Source organism: Panulirus ornatus, chromosome 64 (assembly GCF_036320965.1).
Source record: "Panulirus ornatus isolate Po-2019 chromosome 64, ASM3632096v1, whole genome shotgun sequence".
Lineage (NCBI taxonomy): Eukaryota > Metazoa > Arthropoda > Malacostraca > Decapoda > Palinuridae > Panulirus > Panulirus ornatus.
In genome coordinates, this window is record NC_092287.1 from 20149433 (window position 1) to 20165892 (window position 16460).

Consider the following 16460-nt stretch of genomic DNA (forward strand, 5'->3'; position numbering starts at 1 on the left):
TCAATCAATACCCTTCCATATAATTTCCCAGGAATACTCAACAAACTTATGCCTCTGTAATTTGAATACTCATCTTTATCCCCTTTGCCTTTGTACAATGGCACTATGCATGCATTCTGCTAATCCTCAGGCACTTCACCATGATCCATACATACAGTGAATATCCTTACCAACCACTCGAAAACACAGTCATCCCCTTATAAATTGCACTGCAATACCATCCAAACCCACTGCCTTGCTGGCTTTCATCTTCCGCAAAGCTTTCACTACCTCTTCTCTGTTCATCAAACCATTCTCCCTGATCCTCTCACTTCACACACCACCTCGACCAAAACACCCTATATCTACCACTCTATCATGAAACACATTCAAAAAACATTCAAATTATTCTCTCCATCTCCTTTTCACTTCATCACTCCTTGTTATTACCTCCCCATTTGCCCCCTTCACTGATATTCCCATTTGTTTTCTTGTCTGATGTACTTTTATTTACCTCCTTCCAAAACATATGTTTATTCTCACTAAAATTTAATGATACTCTCTAACCCCAACTATCATTTGCCCTATTTTTCACCTCTTGCACCTTTTTCTTGACCTCCTGTCTCTTTCTTTTATACATCTCCCAGTCATTTGAACTACTTCCCTGCAAAAATCATCCAAACGCCTCACTCTTCTCTTTCACTAACAGTTTTACTTCTTCATCCCACCATTCACTACCCTTTCTAATCTGCCCACCTCCCACCTTTCTCATGCCACATGCATCTTTTGTGCAAGCCATCACTGCTTCCCTAAATACATCCCATTTCTCCCCGACTCCCCTTATGTCATTTGCTCTCACCTTTTGCCATTCTGCACTCAATCTCTCTTGGTACTTCCTCACACAATTCTTTCCAAGCTCACTTACTCTCACCACTCTCTTCTCCCTAACATTCTCTCTTCTTTTCTGAAAACCTCTATAAATCTTCACCTTCGCCTCTACAACATAGTGATCAGACATCCCTTCAGCTGCCCCTCTCAGTACATTAACATCCAAAAGTCTCCCTTTTACATGCCTATCAACTAACATGTAATTCAATAACGTTCTCTGGTCATGTCTCCCACTCACGTGCATATACTTATGTATATTTCTATTTTCTAAACCTGGTATACCCAACCACCAGTCCTTTTTCAGCACACAACTCTACAAGCTCTTCAACATTTCCATTTAAAACACTGAACACTCCATGTACACTCAACTGCTACATTAATCACCATTGCATTCAAATCACCCATCACTATAACCTGGTTTCGTGCATCAAAGCTGCTAACACACTCTGCTGCTCCCAAAACATTTGGCTCTCATGATCTTTCTTCTCATACCCAGGTGCATAGGCACCAATAATCACCCATCTCTCTCCATCCACTTTCAGTTTTACCCATATCAATCTAGAAAGGTATGAAAGGTAAATAGCTATATAACCTGTATACCATAATGGAAACCAAAGATGTTTACAATTATGCCAATCCCTTTTATAATGTTTTGAAAATTGTGCAAGTGTGTGGTAGCTGAGGGTTAATAGTTTCTTAGTTGGTATGCATGTATTGAAAAACTTTATGACAATACTGTTCCGAGACACTGATAAACTTTTTGTATAATGATGGAACATGCGAGTTCGGCCTGTTTCCAGAGTTTTTTTGTAACTTATTCATATCATGGAGGAATTCATGAGAAGCAGAGGTGTGGGAGACAGTGCCAATTAATTGCCAACTTATCCCTAGAATTTCAGGTCAACCGACAACTGATCTAGTTAGCTTGGACATGGTCATACCCAGGGGTGATAACAACTCAAACTGAGTTCCTATGAGTGTACAAAAATCTGGTTATCTGAACATAAATTTTTTTCGCTATTCTAAGTATGCTTCCAGTATGTCCATGTGTGGATATGTTTCACTGTTTTCCCATGGCATGTATGCACACATCGAGTACATGGGCATGCAGAAGAGTTTTCTCATAGAACATCCTTTACAGACTTCCTGTGCCTTCAAAGCTGCACTACTAATGTAACATGGAAATGATGGACTCCTTTATAGACTTTAAGTAATCGAGGCCTGAACATACAGGAGGGTGAGAAGCGTGCAAGGAACAGAGTGAATTGGAATGATGTGGTATACTGGGGTCGATGTGTTGTCAATGGACTGCATCAGGGCATCTGAAGCATTTGGGGTAAACAATGGAAAGGGCTGTGGGGCCTGGATGTGGATAGGGAGCTGTGTTTTTGGTGCATTACATATGCCAGCTAAAGACTGAGTGTGAACGAATGTGGCCTTTTGTGTCTGTTTTCCAGGCGCTACCTCACTGAAGCAGGGGGTAGCAATGCTGTTTCCTATGGGGCGGGTTAGTGCCAGGAATGGATGAATCGAGCAAGTAGGAATATGTAAATGTTGATATGTATATATGTATATATGCGTTTATGGGCATGGGCATTTATATATATATTTATTTATTTATTTATTTATTTTGCTTTGTCGCTTTCTCCCGTGTCTGCGAGGTAGCGCAAGGAAACAGATGAAAGAAATGGCCCAACCCACCCCCATACACATGTATATACATACACGTCCACACACGCAAATATACATACCCATACATCTCAATGTACACATATATATACACACACAGACACAGACACATCCCCCTCCCCCTCATGTGTGCGAGGTAGCGCTAGGAAAAGACAACAAAGGCCCCATTTGTTCACACTCAGTCTCTAGCTGTCATGCAATAATGCCCGAAACCACAGCTCCCCCTCCACATCCAGGCCCCACAGAACTTTCCACGGTTTACCCCAGACACTTCACATGCCCTGATTCAATCCATTGACAGCACGTCGACCCCGGTATACCACATCGATCCAATTCACTCTATTCCTTGCCCGCCTATCACCCTCCTGAATGTTCAGACCCCAATCACTCAAAATCTTTTTCACTCCATCTTTCCACCTCCAATTTGGTCTCCCACTTCTCCTCGTTCCCTCCACCTATGACACATATATCCTCTTGGTCAATCTTTCCTCACTCATTCTCTCCATGTGCCCAAACCATTTCAAAACACCCTCTTCTGCTCTCTCAACCACGCTCTTTTTATTTCCACACATCTCTTTACCCTTACATCACTTACTTGATCAAACCACATCACACCACATATTGTCCTCAAACATCTCATTTCCAGCACATCCACCCTCCTGCGCACAACTCTATCCAAAGCCCACGCCTCGCAACCATACAACATTATTGGAACCACTATTCCTTCAAACATACTCATTTTTGCTTTCCGAGATAATGTTCTCGATTTCCACACACTCATCAAGGCTCCCAGGATTTTCGCCCCTTCCCCCACCCTATGATTCACTTCCGCTTTCATGGTTCCATCTGCTGCCAGATCCACTCCCAGATATCTAAAACACTTCACTTCCTCCAGTTTTTCTCCATTCAAACTTACCTCCCAATTGACTTGACCCTTAACCCTACTGTACCTAATAACCTTGCTCTTATTCACATTTACTCTCAACTTTCGCCTTTCACACACTTTACCAAACTCAGTCACCAGCTTCTGCAGTTTCTCACATGAATCAGCCACCAGCGCTGTATCATCAGCGAACAACAACTGACTCGCTTCCCAAGCTCTCTCATCCCCAACAGACTTCATACTTGCCCCTCTTTCCAAAACTCTTGCATTCACCTCCCTAACAACCCCATCCATAAACATATATATATGTGAGAAATACTTAGAAAAGCAAATGGATTTGTATGTAGCATTTATGGATCTGGAGAAGGCATATGATAGAGTAGGTAGAGATGCTCTATGGAAGGTATCAAGAATATATGGTGTGGGAGGCAAGTTGTTAGAAGCAGTGAAAAGTTTTTATCGAGGATGTATGGCATGTGTACGTGTAGGAAGAGAGGAAAGTGATTGGTTCTCAGTGAATGTAGGTTTGCGGCAGGGGTGTGTGATGTCTCCATGGTTGTTTAATTTGTTTATGGATGGGGTTGTCAGGGAGGTGAATGCAAGAGTTTTGGAAAGAGGGGCAAGTATGAAGTCTGTTGTGGATGAGAGAACTTGGGAAGTGAGTCAGTTGTTGTTCGCTGATGATACAGCGCTGGTGGCTGATTCATGTGAGAAACTGCAGAAGCTGGTGACTGAGTTTGGTAAAGTGTGTGAAAGGCGAAAGTTGAGAGTAAATGTGAATAAGAGCAAGGTTATTAGGTACAGTAGGGTTAAGGGTCAAGTCAATTGGGAGGTAAGTTTGAATGGAGAAAAACTGGAGGAAGTAAAGTGTTTTAGATATCTGAGAGTGGATCTGGCAGCGGATGGAACCATGGAAGTGGAAGTGAATCCTAGGGTGGGGGAGGGGGTGACAATTCTGGGAGCCTTGAAGAATGTTTGGAAGTCGAGAACATTATCTCGGAAAGCAAAAATGGGTATGTTTGAAGGAATAGTGGTTCCAACAATGTTGCATGGTTGCGAGGCGTGGGCTATGGATAGAGTTGTGCGCAGGAGGGTGGATGTGCTGGAAATGAGATGTTTGAGGACAATATGTGGTGTGAGGTGGTTTGATCGAGATAGTAATGTCAGGGGTAAGAGAAATGTGTGGAAATAAAAAGAGTGTGGTTGAGAGAGCAGAAGAGGGTGTTTTGAAATGGTTTGGTCACATGGAAAGAATGAGTGAGGAAAGATTGACCAAGAGGATATATGTGTCATAGGTGGAGGGAACGAGGAAAAGTGGGAGACCAAATTGGAGGTGGAAAGATGGAGTGAAAAAGATTTTGAGTGATCGGGGCCTGAACATGCAGGAGGGTGAAAGGCGTGCAAGGAATAGAGTGAATGGGAACGATGTGGTATACCGGGGTCGACGTGCTGTCAATGGATTGAACCAGGGCATTTGAAGCGTCTTGGGTGAACCATGGAAAGTTGTGTGAGGCCTGGATGTGGAAAGGGAGCTGTGGTTTCGATGCATTATTACATGACAGCTAGAGACTGAGTGTGAACGAATGGGGCCTTTGTTGTCTTTTCCTAGCGCTACCTTGCACACATGAGGGGGGAGGGGGTTGTTATTCCATGTGTGGCGAGGAGGCGATGGAATGAATAACGGCATACAGTATGAATTATGTACATGTGTATATATGTATATATATATATATATATATATATATATATATATATATATATATATATATATATACACATATATATATATATATATATATATATATATATATATATATATATATATATATATATATATATATATATATGTATACGTTGAGATGTATAGGTATGTATATTTGCGTGTGTGGACGTGTATGTATATACATGTGTATGTGGGTGGGTTGGGCCATTCTTTCGTCTGTTTCCTTGCGCTACCTCGCTAACGCGGGAGACAGCGACAAAGCAAAATAAATAAATATCCCCTGGGGATAGGGGAGAAAGAATACTTCCCACGTATTCCCTGCGTGTCGTAGAAGGCGACTAAAAGGGGAGAGAGCGGGGGACTGGAAATCCTCCCCTCTCGTTTTTTTAAATTTTCCAAAAGAAGGAACAGAGAACGAGGCCAGGTGAGGATATTCCCTTAGAGGCCCAGTCCTCTGTTCTTAACGCTACCTAGCTATCGCGGGAAATGGCGAATAGTAAAAAAAATAAAAAATAATATATATATATATACATATATATATATATATATATATATATATATATATATATATATATATATATATATATATATATTATCCCTGGGGATAGGGGAGCAAGAATACTTCCCACGTATTCCCTGCGTGTCGTAGAAGGCGACTAAAAGGGGAGGGAGCGGGGGGCTGGAAATCCTCCCCTCTCGTTTTTTTTTTAATTTTCCAAAGGAAGGAACAGAGAATTGGGCCGGGTGGGGGTAGTCCCTCGAAGGCTCAGTCCTCTGTTCTTAACGCTACCTCGCTGATGCGGGAAATGGCGAATAGTTTGAAAGAAAAAAAAGAAAAAAAAATATATATATACATATATATAAATATATATATATATATATATATATATATATATATATATATATATATATATATATATATATATATATATATATATATGTGTGTGTGTGTGTGTGTACGATACGTCCCATTAAACGACACTGATTGTGTAAAGACTCCTACGCCCACTTGAAATACATGCGATGTCTAGGACGGACAGGAGTGTTCTACAAATGATGTCTGCCACGGACACATTTCTGTAATCATAATGTCTCTCATGGTACAGACTACCTCTACAGTTGCCAACGGGTGCTTACCTCGGCCACATGACATCTGCTTCTTCTTGTTGCGTCCGACCCGTGCAGGTATCAGCTGGTGTTTACCTCAGCCACTCACTCGATAACTCTTGCTGCAGCTGCTGTTTGTTGAGGCCTACGGTTACACATGTTGTAGGCACGAGGCACTACGTTTTTGAGTGCTACCCATAATCTAACCTGAATAAAAGTAGTCATAGGTTATGGTCCAAATGTGATTACATGACTGGAATATATGCATAATAGGAGTCTCGCTGGACTGCCGTTATGAGTCTAAATTTTGATACCGTAAACGTGAAAACGTGTTTGGTGAGGGAGGCGAGGTATCGCCTTTCTAGGGGACCGAGGGCTTTTCTAAAGTAATTTTGAAATAATAATAACAGTAGTAATAATGATAATAATAATGGTAATGGTATTAAGTGAGATGTTTGGCTGTGGATAAAGGGCCCTCATTACGGGTGAGGCAGCAGTTTGTTTATTTGCCTTGCAGTAGTTGAAGAAGAGGACATAAGAGATTTGGATTGAGCGAATATCAGTGAGTCTTGTGAAGGACTGTTGAATGTGTTTGATGATAGGGTGTTAGATGTAAGATGCTTGGGTCCGGGTGGTATGCGATGTTGATGAAGTCATGGAGAGTCGTTTAGTGAAGAGGGAATAGTAGGTGAAAGCCTTATGTGAGATGAAACGCAGCATGGCGACTGCTGCGGATGGTTTTACAACTGAATTCATTAAGAAAGTGGGTAACTAGGTTGTTCATTGTTGATTCAGGGTGTTCAGTGTATTTATGAATCATGGTGAGGTACCAGAGGATTGGTAAAATATAATGCCACTGTATAAAGGCAGTGGTGATAAATGAGTGTTCAAAATACTGAGGTATGAGTTTGTTAGAGTACCTGGTAAGTTGTATGAGAGGGTAATGACTGAGAATGTGAAGGCATGTACGGAGCATCAGACTGGGGAGGTGCAGTGTGGTTTTAGAAGTGGCAGAGAATTTATGGATCAGGGTTCTGCTTTAAAGATTTTTTACGTGTATTTATGGATCTAGAGGATGCATATGACAGGGTTGATAGAGAGTCCTTGTGGAAAGTCTTGAGAATATATGGTGTGGGTCGGGAGGACAGCTGGTAGAAACAGTGATAAGTTTTAATCAAGGGTGTAAGGTATGTGTACGAGTAGCGAGAAGGACAGTGAATGTTTCAAGTGAAGGTCGGTCTGTGGCAGGGGTGAGTGTGATGTCACCATGGTTGTTTAATTTGTTTATGAATGGGACAGTGAGGGAGCTAAATGCAAGTCTTGGAGAGAGAGAGAGAGAGAGAGAGAGAGAGAGAGAGAGAGAGAGAGAGAGAGAGAGAGAGAGAGAGAGAGAGAGAGAGAGAGAGAGAGAGGCAAGTATGCAGTCTGGAGCGAATAAAAGGGCATGGTGACATCACATACCCCTACTGCAACTACCCTTCGCTTGGGACCAATGAGTCTCCTGTCTTCCTTCTCATACACATGCCTCACACCCTTAATAAAAGCTCACTCTTTCTAGCAGCTTTCCTCCTTCACCATGTACTCTTAAGACGTTCCACAAGGCACTTCTATCAACCCTATAATATGCTTTCTCAAGATCCCTAAATGCCACATATAAATCCTTCTGTTTCCCTATTTCTCACAGAGATTCTGTAAAGCAAACTTCTGATTTACATAGCCTCTACCACTTCTGAAACCAAACTGCTCTTCCCCAGTCCGATGCTCTGTAAATGCCTTCACCCTTACAATCACTAGTTACCCATACAATTTACCATGTACATTAACAAACTTATAATTCTGCAGTATGAACGCTTACCTTTATCCCCTTTGCTTTTATACAATGACACTATACTTGCATTACGTTAGTCCTTAGGCACCGTATACATAAACAGACTGAAAATCCTAACAAATCAACATCACAGGCATCCACTTCTCAGGAAATTCAACTGCAGTACCATCTACTCCAGCCGTCTTGCCACATTTCATCTTACGCAATGCTTTTAACACCTCTGTTCATCAAACCACTCTCCATGACTTTCTCATAAGCACACACCAGTCGAACTCAAACATCCCACATCTGCCACCCTATCATCAAACACATTCAACAGTCTTTCAAAATACTGACTACATATCCTCACCTCATCATTACCTGCTACCACTTCCCCATTAGCCCCATAGTGATGTTCGCATTGGTTCTCTTGTTTTTTTGCACACTATTAACCACCTCCCAAAACATCCTATTCTCACCCTAAAACTCATCTGCCCTCTTTTTCAACCCCACTGAAATCGCCGATATTTGATTTTTTTTGTGGGGTAACTGATTGAAAAGTGAGGTGAACTCATCACCAAGAGCATTGGAACCGGGACAGTAAATTGAACAACTAACCAGGTATGTGTCATTAAAATTCACTCTCCATGCGACAGCTTTTAGGGTAAAATTTATAGTTATTTCTGTATGGGGTAAGCTTTGGTGAACACGGATGGCTACCCTATGATCAACTATGTGTGTGAAAACAGCACAATCTTCGACTGTGCTGTTCAGATTGGTCTTTCGTAGGCAAATAACAGGATGGCCAGAGTCTACAATGCAAGCAATAGTGACAGTTGTGTTTGCTTATTCCTAACATTTCTAGTTCCACTGAATGATACTGAATGCGTTGGCTTAAGATTTCTTCAGCCGGCCAGCTTTGTAAGCCCTTTATTTAGACGTGGGCGAGTCCAAGGGGGAACGGGATTGGCTCCTTATAATGGAAACGGCATCATCGTCCACTGTGGTAGACTTTGTCGACGTAGTACTCCTCACTGGAGCCATAGGAACGACGACGTGCAACAGTTTCTTTTGAAAGTTTCGTAAAAATCTCATGTTGCCCTTTTCCACCTTTTTGGGGCGAGCAGAGCAGTTGGCTTTGGTGTACGAGTCTTTGACAAGAGTATCATTAGTGTCTACGTCAGTCTGATTCGTTATGGGTTCGTCTGGAGTGGTGGGTCGTGGTTCAGCAATTCGCGTTGTTTACGTGGCAACTGTGACAATGACAGGCTTACTTTTCAGTGGTATAGCATAGAACTCATTGGGGTTTGTAAGTCTCGTGGGTCTCCTTCACCCTCTTCCTTGCTTCACCATATGAAATGTCTTCCTTTGCCTTAACTGCTCACATTTCCTTCTCAAACTTGTACCGATAACATTCTCAGTACGAGCTTGGGTGGTTGGTGGCCCCCACAATTAACGGAAAGTACTACCTTGGCCGTGCAATTGTCAGCAACATGATCCTTGCTGGTACACTTTCCGCAAGAGATGAAAGAGAACAAGGCATTTCAAACATCGCAAAGGGTTTGGTATGTAAGGTTTCACGAGCTACCTTAACCTAACCTATGGCAATATCTTTCGGCAGTTTGGACTTTCCGAACGTTAGAGTGATCATGGGAAGTTTACGTCACTCGAAGTTGATAAATGTTGTAATAGATCGAGCAGCGATCACTTCCTCGTCTGCGAGTTCCTTCACAATGTTGTCCTCAATCATGACAGCAGGACAGATTACTCCATTCTCAGCTTAAGTAATTCCGAAACTTGATTTGACGACTTAACTTTGATAAGAAGGTCACCACTTTCCAGTTTCCACTGCCCCACCTTGGCCATCAATCACTTTCTTGACGAGGAAGGGGCTGAGGGAAGCTATAGAGTCGTTGAACCGATGGCTTTAGCATTTTTGGACTTTTTATGTCCAGCATAGGTCGGTCACCACCCTCAACGGGAGTAGTGGATGGCTTACAAGAGTCCATACCAGTAGGACTAGGCCCCAGATTCTGGAGTGGCGTACCACCCCAAACAAAATACTTTAAAATCTTACCTCTTAAAAAAAAGACGCCCTTGATTAGGAGAGGATGAATAATGTCTGAACGAGTTCTCCCGCGGTCATCTCTCAACAGGGTGCACTATTCTGTCCAACCAGCATTCATAAGATGAGCTAGTGGTGCAGCAACACCACTAAACATTCCGCCTGTAAACACAAAATGAGGAGAGTTGACACAAAATATAAAAACAAAATCTCGGGAAAGGGGATAAATGCTTCACTAAGCTAAGAGCTAATCTACGCGAAAAAAAAGGGTAAATTAAGGAACCACTCCCTCACTTCCCCCACCCCCCAGATGCTGCAACATGTAATGAATCTAGTTTCTTGTACAAAAGTAGAGCACAAAACAGAAACTGGCATCATCTCTCTCTCTCTCCAGGCCATACCTGAGAGCTGCTGCCCTCTGGCGGCAGCATCCGTTACTTCACCACTCATCCCAGGCACATGTGTTGGATAACTTTATGCAAAACATCGTTCGTAAGCATTAACCAAATGTACAGTTAGTTTGAGAGTGCCTTTAATGGAACCCACAGGATGACGTGCCACTCAAAAAGATCAGGTGAGCAGTAAAACTAATTCGTATTATTACGAAAATGGTAAAATCTTAAAGCTATGAAGTCCACAGAGACACACGAGTATAAACAAACACCAGCTGATGTCAATGATTTGCTATATTTCTGATTTTGTCTGTTTAGCTACACGTCGATACTGATATATCTGTCGTGTTGTGTTTAGAGAAAGCAGTACAAGTTGAGAAGAGCAATTTAGACTATAATCTTTCATTCTTCGATATCAGATAACGTAGAGTTATGAATATTAGGGAGACGCGTCAATGTAAACATTTGTAAAAAGAAAAAGCTTTTGAAAACCTTACCCTTCTGTCTGCTGATATTAATCGTAATTTCCAATATTGTGCGGTAAATATATGATGCACCCATGATTCATCATAACATCAGCAGTCAACGAATTTCAGTAAACACACGACAATCCAAATCAAATCAAGTGGCCATATGCATTATCCCTCACTCCCCATACAAGTAGCCATTCCTCACAAGCCCCACCCAGCAGAGCACATTATTAATAGGATTTGTCTACTTTAAATTTTGTTCCAGGAGACGTTAGATGGAACTTCCGTTGTGTTGATTTTTTTTGCGGGTTTTACGTGAATCAGTCTCGTTAATTGATATATATCTTCCTAACCACTATCGCCTTATCTAATATTGCGGAGTAAAGCATAACGATCTTAATTACACTCCAAAAAACTTCAGTGTAATCAGTAAGCACTATAACGCTAGCAGAGAACAAAATCACGATTCTCAATGCAAAGTTCGATGCGTAGTGAAATTTGAATCATCCTTTTTGCCTAACAAAATGATGATCCAGGTTCTCGTACCTTGTAAAGTACTGTATATATATATATATATATATATATATATATATATATATATATATATATATATATATATATATATATATATATAATATCTTGCAACAGCCAAGATTCAAACCCAGGACCTTATGAGTGAAAGTCGAGAATTCCAACGGCTAGGCTATGCTCGCTCCCTAATAGGGAAACGGATATTCGATTACAAGTAATAGCGCAATGTTAGCGTTCCTGAATACAATGCAAAAGATCCTGGGTTCGAAACCTGGCTGTTGGAAGGCATTATGTGTTCCGTGAAAGTGCGCTTTCATATTCGCTGTATTCATGTATATTTTCCTCCGCGTTTGTACAGTAAGGTTCCGTAAAATGCTAGCTGCTGGTATAGTGATGAGATTTGACCGGTGTTGACCCCGTTGCTCATGGATGTGAGACGAAGGGTATTTGATTAATTGTACTCGAACACTCATTTCCACGGGCATTCCGGCTAGTCATCCATCCTTAGGTCGATCTCAGCTAACAAGAAAAATAGTGCAAAAGGTCACAGCGGTGCGCATGATCTAGTATATTCATAAAACTACGAGGAAAATCAAACACGATAAGATCCCAAGTGCACTTTCGTGTAGTGATCACATCGTCAGGGGAGATGCGAGAATGAGATAGAAGACGTGGAAAAGTTAGTTGATATACAAGGAAGAGACGTAGCCAAGACGCCATTGGTAGACATTGGTGTTTGGGCTGGTTGTGGTCATAAAATTTTTTATTATGTGGACAAGGAAGGGAATTGTTTACAAATATTGCCGACGACAGAGCTATCTACTTTGTATAGACCATCACTTATATTACTGTTACAATTCTTTGTGTATTTGATAATAGAAGATTCAGTGATATTTTCTCGTGGTAAAGGAGTTACAGTTGATAACTAAATTGGTGTTACTACAGTCAATACAATGTTCAAAATTTTTTTTTAGAGGATTCAACATAACTTGTTAAGAATTATGTCCAGTGTATTGACTGAAGTAACGTTAATTCAGTTATTAACTGCAATTCCTTTATCACGAGAAATATCATTATAATCATTACACGAAAGCGCATTTGGGAACTTATCGTGTTTCATTTTCCTCTTGGTTTCATGCATAAACTAGGTCACGTTCACCACTGTGACTTCCGAGTGACAGCTAGGCAATGTATTCTACCAAGCCACTATGATCTAACATAGTTGCCCCTCCCAAACCATTCTCTGACTTAACGGACCCCATACTTGCTTCACGAAACGAAACGGGACGGAATAACTGCAGCAAATTTGAAGAATCTCTTTCCTATATAATGTTGACGTCATACTTCAAAGATTTGATTTTAGCGATCTCATTTGATGATGGTCACCTCATTTGGTGTTGAGGACCAAATTCTGGTTAATGTTAGTCATTTCATGAAAGTATTATTTCCATAATCTTATCTGTAATAACGTCAGTATTCTGTGTTAACGTTCATTCTCTTCCCATTTGCAGGACCTGGTGATCAGCACAAGAAGGTGACGTGCGCCACCAGCAAACTGCCACACGAATAAAACATTATCGAATGTTCCATAGCAGCAGGAAGAGCCATGAAACAGTACACATAAGTTCTACAACCAAAAGAGAAGAGAGAAGCAGCATCTAGAATTATTCATGAGGATGACTACAGCAAAGACAGTAAAGGTAACTGAAGAACAACACCAAGGACATAGAAAGCATATAGCACCCGTAATACTGTAAGAGGGGCAACAGAAACAGCTGTACACATAACAACAGTAAACTGGCATTGGCTCACTCAGGGAGGGAACATGATCAAGAACCAGATCAAAACTGTGAGGAAGAATTTCACTTCTGAGAAGATCTGATGTTTTAGATAAGTACAATCAAACTGTTCGTATTACTTATTGAAATTACGTAGCAAGTGGGCAGATTTCACGATCAGATATGTAGTTATGTTTTAGTCCAATTAATATCTTTATGAAGGTCTGTAGCTAAACACATTTAGCAGTTCGTAATATATATATTACCAAACTATGGTATCGAGGTACATTTCGTAATACAATTATCTTCCCCTAACTAACAATGTGAGATCAATTATCTATGTAGAGTACTGTCATGAACTCTGAACTAGTACACCGTTAGTAGAGTCATAGAGGTTAGTTCGTATGTTCATATGTTGTACATATTTTGGATATATGTACCAAATGTTCATTTCGTTTTGCTATCGTAATCCTTACCAATACGTGTCGATAATTGTGGACAATCTTCGATACCAGACATGCATAAGTAGAGGATAAGATATCAGAGAAAAGTACATGAAGAGATACTTCCTTAGAGTCATGAAAATAATAATAAGTTGGGGATCACAATTAGTACGAACCTCATGAACTGCAAAACATGTTGACTAGGATTACAGTAGTGGTGCTTCAGATTGTGGGTGAAAAGGGGGTTGGAAGTGTCTGACTTCATCTTACCTTACTGGACAAAGCTTATGCCAGACTGGAAGCTGCAACACTCTACTATGTACTAGTTATCAGCAGTTATCTTACGACAATTGACCCTGGGTCAGGAGTAGCACACCACACTTTTCTTGTGCCCATCTCATACACACACACACACACACACACCATCAGCTAAGATCAGTCACTCCACATCTGGTGTTCAGTCACTGAACCTCCGAAGGTGTTAGGGTTCCACCTGTGTACAAAATCCAATGATGGAGGCTAAACGAGTGTCATGTTCACCATGCGAAATATCGTCTGTAGGGAAATCAAACATGGCGATGGATATGGTTATAAAAAACGATGATGAACTTCTCAAGTGCTTCCAGTGCCAGGAAAGCTTCGCCAAACGCCATGAACTCGTAAATCACATGAAAATTCACAAGGGAAAGAAGTCATATGAATGTTCTCATTGTCAGAAGATCCTCTCCGGGAAGAGATGTCTTGTGCGCCACATGGCCGTTCATGCGAGAAAGAAGCCTTATGAATGTTCTCATTGCCATAAGACCTTTGCCTTGAAGGATTACTTAGTGCAACACATGCATGTGCATACACGACAAAAGCCATTTGAATGTTTACACTGCCCAAAGACCTTTCCCCGGAAGTATGGTTTAGCGCGGCACATGGTGACTCATACAGGAGAGAAGCCTTTTGAGTGTTCGCATTGCGGAAAGGCCTTCTTCATCAAGAGGTACTTAGTGCAGCACATGCATATTCATACCGAGGAAAAACTGTTTGAATGTTCCTATTGCCAAAAGAGATTCGCCCTGAAGAATTATTTAGTGAAACACATGCTTGTTCATTCGGAAAATAAGCCTTATGTATGTTCATATTGCCAAAAGGCCTTCTCACGGAAGTGCCATTTAGAGACGCACTTGGTCGTTCACGAAGAAAAAAAGCCTTTTGAGTGTTCCCATTGCCGAATGACATTCTCCCGGAAGAGTCATGTCCTACAGCACATGGTTGTTCATACAGGAGAAAAACCATATGAATGTTCAGAATGCCCAAAGGCCTTCTCCCAGAGAGCTCGCTTAGAGCGACACATGGCTGCTCATGCAAGAAAGAAGCGATATGAATGTTCACATTGCCAGAAGACATTCTCTCGAAGGACTCAGTTGGTGCAGCACATGCTCGTTCATAGTAGAAAGAAGCCATATGAATGTCCGTTTTGCCAGAGGACCTTCACGCAGAAGAGATATTTAAAGCATCACATCATTTCCTGCCGTGATGCAGGTGACGAGACGTCCCGCCAGCTGACATCTGAGGATCGCCTGGTGTCTCTCTCGAAGGTAGAGCCATCTTGTGGTACTGAGGGAATACAACACGAAGTTAATGACGATGCGCCATCCAGAAGAGTCTCTCAGTCTTCTCCACAGAGTCACATGAACGATATGGATATAGTTAAGGAAGAACTCTGAGTTTTCTGACGTTAATCTTACTGATGTCTTCCTTGCGTTCGTTAGCATAAGAATGGTGACTGAATCAAAACTCACGTCCATTCTAAGAGCTGTACAGCAGTGAAGCAGTGACTCATCCAGTAGATAATTAAGGTGACTGAGGATCCCTGTGATAATGTTTTCCCAGCGGTGTGTTTATGGAGATCGCTGTGACTACTCTTCCATTGTCCTGTGAAAACGGGAAATACAGTTTTCATATTGAAGTTAGAAGTCTGGCATATTTCATAGGTGACTCAATCATTGTAAAGGTAACACATCAGCTGTTACTTGGAATGTCTGTGATGATACAATTTCATATCATGTATTCATTTACACATTTTTCAAGTAGAAGTGGACGTTATTATGATGTCATAATCTAAGAGGAAAAGAATATTGGAGTAGCAGCATCTAATAATGTAAAAGATAGTGTCAAACTCCTTATAGAAAAAACAAAGAAAAGTTGAAGACTATATTTTGTGCACATCACATACGATCCTTCACATTAACCTTTGAGGAATAGTTTTGTCAAACTCCTTATAGAAAAACAAAGAAAAGTTGAAGACTATATTTTGTGCACATCATATTTGATCCTTCACATTAACCTTTGAGGAATAATTATGTTTCATGTTAATATTTTGAAATATTACAGGTGTAAGTTGTTATACACAGTGATGTGTTTCCCTCTTATGAATAAATGTGTGATTTCATATACATAGAATTTTTTTCTCAGTTACATTTATCTCAAAACGATAACTAAAAGCTAATTGTGCGACCATAACGATCTCCATATGACGCAGACTCTCACATCAACAGTCACTGTACACCACCCACACTCACGCATCACGGCTACATTCACAAAGCCAACCTCACTATACCACGCACGCCTCTGAGGGGACGAGGGTTGGCCAAGGGAGTGTGTACAAGCCAGTGTACATATCTAGATGATAAATGAATATCACAGCGACACAAGAA

General features: G+C 41.1%; 1 protein-coding gene across 1 annotated transcript; it reads left to right on the forward strand.

Moving 5' to 3' along the window:
- Positions 1-10559: 10559 nt before the first annotated feature.
- On the forward strand, positions 10560-16206 carry LOC139746099 (uncharacterized). The gene is made up of 2 exons (XM_071656938.1): positions 10560-10715; positions 13046-16206. The coding sequence occupies exon 2, from the start codon at positions 14265-14267 to the stop codon at positions 15468-15470; it is 1206 nt and encodes a 401-aa protein (XP_071513039.1). The 5' UTR covers positions 10560-10715; positions 13046-14264; the 3' UTR covers positions 15471-16206.
- Positions 16207-16460: the final 254 nt, after the last annotated feature.

Excerpts from the sequence above, each read along its gene's own strand:
- LOC139746099 (XM_071656938.1), top strand. The coding sequence starts at position 14,265 with ATGATGGAGGCTAAACGAGTGTCATGTTCACCATGCGAAATATCGTCT.